Source organism: Microtus pennsylvanicus, chromosome 22 (assembly GCF_037038515.1).
Source record: "Microtus pennsylvanicus isolate mMicPen1 chromosome 22, mMicPen1.hap1, whole genome shotgun sequence".
NCBI classification, from domain to species: Eukaryota; Metazoa; Chordata; class Mammalia; order Rodentia; family Cricetidae; genus Microtus; species Microtus pennsylvanicus.
In genome coordinates this window covers 19,519,212-19,531,250 of record NC_134600.1, presented here as the reverse complement: position 1 = coordinate 19,531,250, position 12,039 = coordinate 19,519,212, and the positions used below count along the sequence as shown (strand labels likewise).

Genomic DNA, 12,039 nt, shown 5'->3' with positions numbered 1-12,039 from the left:
AGGTCAGATGCTATCCATGACATTCTGTTCTAACCATCCTAAGTGTCTTCTTAAACAGCATATGCGGCAATCACTTCAGCTCCGAAATAGACAGTACCAGCTACAGAGACCACTTTCCCAAACAGCTCTACCTACTTACGATACACAAGAAGTCACACTAAACACTGCCACCCTCCAGCGACACAACTGCATCTCTAATGGAGGAGGGTCATCTGTCTATAGGTTAATAAAGAAACTGCCTTGGCCCTTTAATAGGACAGAAAATTAGGTAGGCGGAGAAGACAGAAGAGAATGCTGGGAGGAAGAAGCAGAGTCAAACAGTCGCCATGATTCTCCCACTCGAGACAGGCGCAGGTTAAGATCTTTCTTGGTAAGCCACACCTCGTGGTGCTACACAGATTATAGAAATGGGTTAATCAAGATGTGAAAGTTAGCCAGTAAGAGGATACAGCTAATGGGCCAAGTAGTGTTTAAAAGAATACAATTTGTGTGTTATTTCAGGTGTAAAGCTAGCCATGCGGGCAGCCGGGTGCCAGGAACACAGCCCGCCGCTCCTTCTACACATCTCAGGGGGTTTTCTGAGCAGTCACAACTACGTCTCACTTATCATTCTGGCTGTGCACCCCTACTCTTTAAAGAATGCCTCAGTCTGCTCTCACTTCTATGACAATCTAGACACAAGGGTTCAATAACAACCTGAATCATAGATTAGTAGGACTGCCCAAGAGGACATATTGTTTGATGACTACTTAGTACTTTTTAAGATCAAACACACCTCATTCAATCTTTAAAAATAGGACATGGGTTTGCAAGGGCAGCATCACTGTATTTTGTGAGCGAGACAGAGACAAGTTTGCGCCCTACTACTGTTCACTAAAACCAGTTCCACCTCAGCTCAGGGTCCCAAACCGTGTTCCTAAGGCTGAGTTAACCTTGTAGGGTAAAAGGGGCCAGTCAAAGAAAACCCTGGCCCCAAGACCAGGGCCAAAGAACACACCTTGCCCCTAACCAATCAATCCCAGAGCACAAAAATCAACCGATTCCTGGGCATGAAATCCAACCAATCTCTGAGCTTGTCTCAAGCTCAGGAATTGAAATCCCACTAATCCACACCCTGAAAATCTCCACCATAGAAAGTTTCACCCCTAAGAAAGCCTATATAAGCCCTGTACCTGTTCAGTTTGGGGATACCTTTTTCTGCTCTGGCAGGGCGGCCAGTCTCCTGGAGCAGAGCGGAGTGGTGGGTGACACTTCCCCACAGCAGAGCAGTGCAGAACTCTGACGACCTCACGGGGGAAGCCTCCCCTGCTGGGGCAGAGTTGCTACCTGTGTATTAGGGAAACTGTCCCCCACAGCAACAGTGCTGTTAGGATACTGTTCCCTTCCAAGCTGGAGGTCATCCTTGGCTTCTGGCTGCCAGGATCCCTTTCCTGTAACATTAAATCCTGGCAGTTTTTCTCCAACCCAGGATAACATAAAGGTGAGAATAATCTATGAATTTGATGATAAAAGGGAGCAGTGGCAAGGGTGCCCAGAGCGTCATCTGCTGCAAGTTCCTCTCTGCCCTTTCCAGAACTGGCAGGGAAATCAAACCCCAGGGACTTGCCCACGTCTTGTAGGGACCTGACTTGAGTTGCATAAAATGTTTAGAGTATAAGCAGCTGGTACGGCAAGGATAGCAAAGGAGGAACGAGGTGACAAACTGAACAGAAAGGAGCGAGCGCAGGCAGAGTCAACAGCAAGCAGCACCACTGATAGCAGAGAGCTTGACAGAGCATCTGGCCTCCTGAGAAGCTGCCTCCAAATAAGGGCCTCATTTTGCACTGCCGTTTAATTCCCACAATAACTGCTAGTTTATTTCTTCAATTTTCATTATTTTATAAAACAAGAAAAAGGAATAGCACAAGGATGATCCAAGTCTAGTTTACCACCACCCCACCCTACCACAAGGAGCACCACAGAACAGATGTCCATGAACATCATTTAATCTGGAAGCAATATTGCACAAGAAAGACAGGTTGCACACGTAAAATCTGCTGCTCTCAAACCCTCAAGCGCTCTTATTCTGCCTGCACAGCATAGTGTGGCTGAGTGGGGCTCTCTTGCTATAGGAAACATGTATTCCCTGTGCACAGCATCTAAGTTAAACCCAGTGTCTTCCAGTAACTTCCTGAACACAAAGTTCCCAAGACCAGCCATTCTCTCACAATGGAAAAGGAAGTCTAAAAGAAGCCATGCCCAGGATAAGTCCTTCTATGTAAACCCTGCAGGTTTAACTTAGAAACTATTATGGACAGCAACTGTAATTCCTTTAAGAAACACATGAGATTTACAGTTGTTAACTAAACACCTGCTCTACCAGCCCGTTCCTGGAAAAAGCTAATTTTTATTCAGTCAAAAACCTGAGCACTCCCTTCATTCCAAGGCCTTAAGATTCAAAGAGAACCCCTCCCCCCACAGAGCAGGCCTGGATCCCCTAAGAGAACAGGACACACAGTGTCTCAGCTTACAGAACACCCTGTGATGTTGCTGTAGTGGTCTTGTTTTCCTTCTAACGGTCTGTATCAAACCATGTAAATGAGCATTAGAAGGTAAGGCTGTCTGCACTGAGTCATCCCCCCCATGAGCATTAGATGGTAAGGCCTGCACTGAGTCACACCCACCCCCCCATGAGCATTAGATGGTAAGGCCTGCACTGAGTCACACCCACCCCCCCATGAGTATTAGATGGTAAGGCCTGCACTGAGTCACACTCCCCCCCCCCCCCCATGAGCATTAGATGGTAAGGCCTGCACTGAGTCACACTCCCCCATGAGCATTAGATGGTAAGGCCTGCACTGAGTCACACTCCCCCATAAGCATTAGATGGTAAGGCCTGCACTGAGTCACACTCCCCCATGAGCATTAGATGGTAAGGCCTGCACTGAGTCACACTCCCCCCCCCCATGAGCATTAGATGGTAAGGCCTGCACTGAGTCACACTCCCCCATGAGCATTAGATGGTAAGGCCTGCACTGAGTCACACTCCCCCATGAGCATTAGAAGGTAAGGCTCTGTCTGCACTGAGTCACACTCCCCCATGAGCATTAGAAGGTAAGGCTCTGTCTGCACTGAGTCACACTCCCCCATGAGCATTAGAAGGTAAGGCTCTGTCTGCACTGAGTCACACTCCCCCCATAAGCATTAGATGGTAAGGCCTGCACTGAGTCACACTCCCTCCCCTTCACTGACTATGTTTGTTTGTTTGTTTATTTTTGAGACAGGGTTTCTCTGTGTAACAGTCCTAGCTGTCCTGGAACTTGTAGAGCAGGCTGGCCTTGAACTCCCAGAGATACCTGCCTCTGCCTCCTGAGTGCTGGGATTAAAGGCATGCACTGACTTTTAAGAAGATTAGAAAAGAGAAAAAAAAATATCTGCTTGGCAGAGTGAAAAAAGATTTCAGGATGAAAAAAGAAAAACCCAAGAAATAAATCCAAACTTGTTCTAGGTGTGGAAATAAATCTAAGGGGCTAAATGAGTGGGAAAAGAGGGGGTCCTGGCAGGTAGAGACAACAGCATGTGACAAAGAAATAGAGTTTGAAAGGCAAAAGTGAGATGGCACATGACCTCAGATCTAGGACAATTTAATTCCAAGGGTGCTGGGTGATCTGGTGATGGCAGCAGATCGTACTGGAGGATGACTCGGAAGAGAGAAGCCACAGCAACATAAACAGGAGACGAGATCCAAGCATGGTGACATGCCGACACACACCTATAATCTCAGAACTTTGGAGGGAGGGGTGAGAAGATCAGGAGTTCTACGCTATTCTTGGGAGACATGGTGAGTTTCAGGCCAGCATGGGCTACATGATGCTCTGCCTTTAAAACAACAACAAAGCAAAACAAAACAAACAAACCATCAAACAAAAAACGGCCAGAAGATGGAACAGCTCTACTGTAGACTGGATATATCCACAGGGACTAGAACCTATGAGAGCTGCTGCTGGCTCAGGGCAGACGCTAAGGGAAAGGATTATGACCCATCTAGACGGAGGCAGGAAACCATCCAGCACATAGTTGGGATGCAGTAAGCATCGATGAGTGACCCAATCTGATTAGATGGGCAAAAAAGGGGCAGATGTGGCCGGGAACTTCCTGTTAAGGTTTAACTTAAAGAATTACTATACCTGATCAAAATTCTTACCATTTATACTATTAATTTAAAGAATTACTATACATGATCAAAATTCTCACCATTCCGGCCGTTTTCTAAAATAGAACTTCCCTTCAATCACAAAAGCACTTAATGACTAAGAAGGTAAACCAGGTTAGGGAGTCAGCCCCATGTGAATGCCAAGAGTCTCTGCTAATCTTTGCTGCTTCTGCAATTAGTCTGTCATAAAACTGACAACAACATGTACAGCCTTAGGCACTGTTCTGTGCCTTTCTCACGGGGAGCTTTAGAATCCTTGAGCTGGTGTCTGGGGCTCCAAGCACACCTCCTGGGAGAACAGGCTTTAGCCAGTTAGAGGCGCGCTTAAAGGATCTGTGCAACTTTTTGCCCTCTCAGCATCTCTCCTAAATTTCTATTCACCTGGACTGTTGGGAGTCCGTTTCTAAAGTCTGTCAAAGATATGCACATGCCCACACTGTTATAGCCGAGGTTTCAAAAGCCCAGGCCTCTGTTATATTCCCTTCAAAAACCAACTGGTAAAACTAACATGCAAACAGCTCAATTGCAACCAGCAGAGGTGCTGCCTACTTAAAAAAGTTAGTTGTGTTGGAAATTGAAGCCAGGCCCTTCATATGCTAGACAAGCAACCTACCACTGAGATAGCTACCAGTCTGTCTGTGTTTTTTCTTTTTTTTCTTTTAACGAGAAGACAGAGGGCCTTAGGCAAAGTGATAAACTATGGTTCCATCAAAGCATATTTTCTACATGTTCTTTTGTTTGGAAAGGTAGGGTTTATACTGACTAGGTTTATGGTATAACTTAATTTGGGATTCTTCTGCTGCAGCCTTGAGTGATGAGATTACAGTGTGCAACATAACAGTCACTACAATGTATTTCCTTAAGGGAGTAGAAGACATTACTACTGAGGTCTATCTTCTATACTGACCACTTTCACTATCTATAAAATAAATTAGCTAGGTTCAGTTGAGTAAAAGCGGTGGTTTGAGTAAGAATGCCCCCACAGGCTCATAAATTCGAATGCTTGGTCACTAGGGAGTGGGACTACTTGAAGGATTAAGAGGTCTGGACTTGCTGGAGCAAGTGTGACCTTGTTGGAAGAAGTGTGTCACTCCATTTTTCCCATTTCCACCTGCAGAACAATGTCTTATAATTTAGTTCGAATCTCTCAACTTAAATATTCCTGGTCTTCACGTCCACTATAACAGGTTACCAATGCTGTTACAGAGAACATCTAACTTGGCTAATAATAAGGAGAAATGTAAGAAATAAAATTACATACCAGGTGGCAGTGGCACACGCCTTTAATCCCAGCACTCAGGAGGCAGAGGCAACCGGATCTCTGTGAGTCTGAGACCAGCACGGTCTACAGAGCAAGTTCCAGAAATGGCTCCATAACTACTTGGAAATGCTGTCTTGAAAAACAAAACAAAACAGAAGTAAAATTACTAGGATATGTAATGGATTTTTAAGATTTTTGAAAGCTATTATTATCAAATTATTATTAAATTGGCCAATGGAATGATTACCTGCTTAAGAAAAATTTTAGCTAAATGTTTATATTGAATCTGTTTTGAAACATATTTTAAGATTTTAAACATCTGTACTTGGGACTATTCAAAATGAACTTTACATGTAATAAAATTCATTCTTTCGTAATACTTGTTTATATGTGTATAAGTGTCAGTATGGAGTGTGCAGAGGCCAGAAGAGCGTGTCAGGTGTTACGTGGATGTTGGGATACTGTGCATTTTAAGAAGGCACTTATATAATCATAGTGATCAAGATATAGAACAATCAGAGTGCTGTCTCCTCTACGTCCCCTCTGCCCCTCTGTGGTAAGCCCTCCTCCTCCAACTTCCCAGCATGTTTTCTGTCCTCAGTCTTGTCTTTTCCTGACAAATACACAAATACAATCATGGAATATGTAGTGATTTCTTGTATTTAGCACAATGCACCTAAATTTTTTTAACAGTGTTATATGCATTAGTAGTTTATTGTTGTGGGTTTTATTTTATTGTTTTTTTCAGAGACAGAATCTCACTTTGTAGTCTTGGCTGCCCTCAAACTTACTGTGTAGAACTGGCTAGCCCAGAACTCACAGGAGAGCTCCATCTGCCTCTGCCTCTGCCTCTGGAGTGCTGGATTAAAGGCGAGCTCAGCTAGCTGTCTGTTCCTTTTACATATTGTTCTGTGGTGTGACTATACTCTAGTTTATCCTTTTCCCCTGGGTGTCCCTGTTCTTGACAATTACAAGGTAAAGCCAACACAAATATTTGTGTAAAGAGTTTTATTTGGTTACACACTTAGGAGTGGGACTGAGCTGCTTAGAAGTAGGTGTGAAAACAACTTTTTGTAGCAACTGTTAAGATTTCCTTAAGATGCTCTGTTGCAATTTATAGTAAAATAGTCCCACACTAGCCTAGAATGGAGTATAATAAAAGTTTATTTACTTAGGGGTGGACTCACATAAAAAGCAGTGATCAGCAGTCCCCTGTGTGAGCAGGGAACTGGAACCAAATCCAGGAGCCAAGGGGTCGCGGCATGCTTTTCATCTGCATTTATAGTTCATGAGACCACGCCCAAAGTAGGCCAGTATCTTAAAATCTCAGGGGAGTTTCTTGTTAAAGAAATCTCTTCTCAAATTATTTTCAAAATGAGTTTACTTGTTTAACTGTACTTCATGTTCCTATGCGAGATGCGCACCTAATGGTCAAAGCGCAAATTCTTCATTTACTCACAAGTCATACATACTTCATGTACATCTATGACAAATCACATATGACTCAAATGAGTATTTTACTCTCACCATCAGACAAGGCGTTATGTCATGGACTGTATTAGGTATGAAAACCAGGGCCCACAGAGGATAGGCATCCTACCTGAAGAAAAGCAGCTACAGAGAAACAGGTCCAGTCAAGTGTCCCGACATGTCAACCACTATCTTTTCACTTCATCTAAGAACTTACTGAGATATGTGTGGGAAGAAATGAAGATTCTCCACATGGTAGCACATATTAAAAGACAGGCCTTTTATTACCAGTAGGCTTAGATATAATGTTATGATCAGAAATATAAGGTTTATTTGTTTGTGTGTGCTTTGTTTTTCAACACAGGCTTTTTGTATGTGTGTGTAGCCCTGGCTGTCCTGAAACTCACTCTGTAGACCACGTGGGCCTCAAACTCAGAGATCCACCTGCCTCTGCCTCCCATGTGCTGGGATTGAAGGTGTGTGCCACCACTGCCAGGCAGAAATATATGTTTCAAGGCACAAGTTCTCAACTTTCTTCCTCGGCACCCTATCTTAAACCTTCTACTACAATATGATAATTGTACAACTAACCTATTTTTGTAGTGGTCATTGATAACCATAAGATCTCCAAGATAAACACAGAAGTCCAATCCTTGGCTTTCACATAAAGTCACCCAATTTTAGTAAGCTATTTCTGCACCCATATCCTCTACTTCAGGGATAACTACCAAATATGCTGGTAGTATAATTTACAATTTCTTTTGAAACATCCTTCTCTATTGGAAATTCTATTTATGCCCTGACCTTTAAGTCAAGAATCAATACGATTCTTTTATAGTCAAAATACAGTCTCAGCCTAGGTACAGACTAACATTCATGTAGGCTGTAGGCCCAGGAAACGATACATTCAATCTCATTTATCTTCCTGTCTTCATTTTCTCACCCTCTCTCATCCCCTTAAAAAGAGCCTTAGTTAAATACTACAGCTAAGTGAAGCTGACACTGAGAAAGTGTAAACTGTGTGAATTCTGTGGGTTGATAGCCCTTCCCCTGAATCTGATGGGAGCCTGAGAAAGCTCAGATAGCAACGCGCTACATGAATTACCAATAGGGTTTAACAAGTACATAACACTTCCACTAACAAGGCAGCTAGAACACTTGCAGGCCCAAAGTTCAGTGACATTCTCAAGAGCTCGGGATTGTATTATCAATAAGTCTGAAAGAACGGGGTCTGCTTTAGAAAGAAAGCGACACTTAAAACTAAAACTCAACTGGTTTTGGTGAAATTCTGAGTTTGTTATTTGTTTGGGCAACCTGGCTGTATTTTAAAAACAAGTTTAAGGGAAGCAAACACCTGAACATTCTCTGAGTATCATCCCCAAGCCACACTTTACATAGAGGAAGACAACTGTTTTATAGTGCAGGGCTCTGCAGACACTACCATCAAATAATCAAGAGATAACTCACTAAAAAGATCAATCACTTCTGCGGTGTTTCTGTCAAAAACGTATGCCCACAATCTAACACCAAACAGCATGTCTGATCAGCGCTCACTGAACAAGAATCTATGCAAACTGGGGAGAGTAGGAAGGCTGGAAGAGACTGAGGACACATGGCAACCAGACAGGGGCTTCTGAAACAGAAAATGTACTTTTTTGTGCTAAAAACAAAACAAAAACTAGTTCTCAGACTCCCTACTGTTTCTGTTTGATAAACCCACTTATGCATGTAAGCAAAGGAAAGTGCAGCAGAACTCAGCAGGGATCCCGCGCCCTGGGTTCTGGCTCTGGCTGCTCATCAGGAATGCTTGAGGAGGCCTAGGGCCAGAATACAACCCCATTACAGGGACAGCACTGTGCACTCTTCATGTGACTCGAAAATGTCACAGGATTTCAAGTTGAGGATCGGAGGCAGTTACAGTTCCCAAAGTTGAAGGGGACACTTCCTGCTTCACTGTCCTTAAAGAGAAGCTTTCTTCCCGTATAATGTCAGTCTGTAGTGGCCATGGGCCATGCTCTGTTAGCATGTGAGAGTATAAATGGCTGATGGCTTCTTCAATCTCATTCTCTTGTGCCCTTTGACCCTTCAGGTCAATCTCTGCAGGTGATAACAGTTCTGAGGTTACACAACTCTCTCTTCAGGTTTGCCCAGGGGTAATTCTAAGTGATTTTTTTTTCTTTATCTGTTTTTTGTTTGTTTTTCATTTTGAGACAGTTTCACCAGGTATCCCAGGTTGGCCTCAAACTCACCATCTTCTGCTTCTGCATACCATACTTGATACCAGATTCTAGGTAAGCTCCCTTCCAGATGCAAAGTTGCTAATGCTAAGATGATCCACCAAAGGCAACGAGGAACAAACAAGACTTCATTAGAGCTAAGATGTTACCCTTAAAAAAAAAATAACATCAGCAGGACTGCTTTACCATTTTTTGGAAGAAAAAAAAAAAACTTTGGCCAGGATGTTACATAAGAAATTTAGATAATGCCTCTGAAGTACAAAACTGGATTCAAGAAAGAGGGAAAGAAATGTTCTAGAATACGATATGAAACAATGAAAAATAACAAAATCTGCCCTCTTTTCAATTAGGTAAAATGCAATATCACACACAGAAACTCTATGTAAGCCTATAGTTTCCTTTTCCAGAACTTTGTAGATTTTGTAACGTAGTAGAATTATGCTAGAATACGTAAACACTGAAAAATAAATGTCTTCCTAAAAGGGTGATATTTTAACTTTGGACCCTTCGGAGTGTTGTGTCCAATTCTTTCAAGACCAAGCTAGCAGCCTGAGGTTTTGTCACGGCACACTTTAGGTAAGTATTCTCGAATAGTCTCTCAGGTGCAAGGACCTCTGCTGGGCTAGCAAATACCTAGCACTAGTTCTAAAACAGAAGGGGTTGAGGTGGAGAAACCTCAGCTCATCACAGGACTGGCTGGGGAGAGAGAGCGCAAAGGCCACACTTATAAAATGGAACTCCAAACCCACTTCCTCAGTAGTCTGGTAGCCAGGAAAGGGGGACTTCTTGTCTTATTATCCATCCATTCATATGCCTGGTTCAACACTTAGAGCTCGGCTTAGTTTAAAAGCCAGGATTCTTTACTGCACACACCCAGGTTCATACGAAAGTCAAACTCCTAGATAATCATTATAGCTTACCAAGCAGATAACAAATCTAGTATGCCAGCAACTGGCCATTAAGAAAATTCTCTTGGGGTGGGGTGGTGACTCAGGGAACATCAATGGCAAAGGGGACTGTTAAGAAAACGCAGCCTAAGCAAATACCTTTGATTTCCCTTTGAAACATACCAGCAGCAAGACGTCTAAGAACTTGTACTGTAACACAGTCAGGTCTGTGTGCTGGTTAAGTGACTTTTAGAAACACTTCACAGAGAACTAAGTCTGGTCACATTCCTTCCTGTGATGTTTGAGACTAATGTGCACAAATTCATATGCATGTATCCTTTATATTACAACAGGGAGTTCAAAATAAAGTTGTCCCCCACAGTAGCATCTGACTTGTATTCATATTCAAATAATGCTGTTACAAGCAAGTGAAACATCTGCATATGGACACCAGTGATCTCAGATCCAGAAGCAAGTATCACACAGTAAAACCCCTAACGGGACACAAACATTCTTATAGACTTTTAACACTAAAATCAACTAGGTTAACAGATTTCAGAAGTAATCTGTTTTTTGTTTTGTTGACTTCATGCTACATATGCTTTTTTAAACAAGAAATCAAGGTAATTTAAATTAAATGAGAAGACACAAGGCAACATCAATACCTTCATTTGGAGCTTCCGAGTACCTGAATCTAAAATTAGCTAGCCCCGGCTTCACTTTAAAATAAGGATTTAAGCCGGGCTTCATGGTACTCAGAAGAGCTAAAGCAGGAAGATGGTAAGTTCAAGGACAACCTATGGAACAGTCAGCGTGCCTGCACTATATACTAGGATCCAGGTGCAAAACGAAACCAAAATAATTCAATAAACTAAAACTGAGCATTTAATTGCATCACTTTCTAAGGCTCCATGGGCAGAGTTAAATGATATTAGCTTCATATCACCTAACTATTTCCTTAAAGCAGACTCTTTTAGAACTCAACTTTACAAGCTGTGTTCGAGTTTGTACCTTGTAGCAAGAGAAAACTAGACTAAAAACATTCAAACTTACCTCCCCCTTCAGCATTTTTTGTTTGTTTATAGTCACAAGAGGGAAAGCCTATAGTCACTCTTGTGTATCACATACCCAAACAAAAGCCAGTTTCAAATAGTAGCTTAGCCTACAGGAGATTTGACCAGGACACTGAAGTGACTTCTAGTCCCTCAACTACCACCCTAAGGTGCAAGAACAGAGCTCAATACATGTCTTTGAAATCTAGCTGTAAGTGAGTTCTCAGTTTAAAGCAACCACATTCTTCTCTAGGCAGGAAGTTACTAAACACCAAGAAACAGAGTAAGGATAGCATAAAGGCAAGAGGGAGAGCGGGCAGCCAAGCACTCTGTGCTACAGAACACTTTAAAGACACATTACCACAGCAACATATCTTCCAAACAAGAAGTAGCCACCACTTTCACTTAGTGGGTGCTGTCCTTCTCAGGACTACCCAGATTCAGCTTCAAGCAAGGCAATGGAGGCATGGGTGAATGGAACTCACCAGAATGCCAGGAGGGGCCTTGTCACGATAAACACCTGCGGTTTTACTGAATGAGCTTTCCTGAGCCTTCTCATCTTCACTGTTATCTTCTAAGTAAAACATCTTAAAACTGAAGAGGCTTATCAAGCATGGCCCCACAGAGCTGAAGGCACCAACAAACAGAAAGTTATTCTGTAGACCATCAAGTGCTAACTGTTGCAGACAGGGATGTAGTTAAAACTGAAAGCAAACAGGTCTTTTAAAAAAAAAAAAAGCAATGCACACACTACTTTACCAATGAGATTTGCTCAAAATGCCTCAGCTCCATCTCTCCAAAGAAGATAAGCAGGGGCATGGGGCAGGCTGTGCCATGTGTTTACACTGATAGGTACCAAGTCCTGCCCAATCGCAAGACAGTCAACTACAGCTTCCGTCACACAGAACAGGGATTGAGTTAATGATTCCCTAAGCCAATC

At 42.7% G+C, this 12,039-nt stretch overlaps 1 protein-coding gene across 4 annotated transcripts in view; it reads right to left on the bottom strand.

Annotated features, from left to right (window-relative positions):
- Lpin2 (lipin 2) overlaps positions 1–12,039 on the bottom strand; it is a 66,551-nt gene that overhangs the window by 35,946 nt on the left and 18,566 nt on the right. Inside the window, exon 1 of one of the 4 annotated variants that reach the window (XM_075956438.1) lies at positions 11,585–11,701. The exons of the other annotated variants lie outside the window; for them this stretch is intronic. Coding sequence (XP_075812553.1) covers positions 11,585–11,686 — 102 coding nt within the window. The 5' untranslated portion in view covers positions 11,687–11,701. Of the gene's footprint in view, positions 1–11,584; positions 11,702–12,039 lie in introns of those variants that run through there. 4 annotated transcript variants of the gene reach the window in all.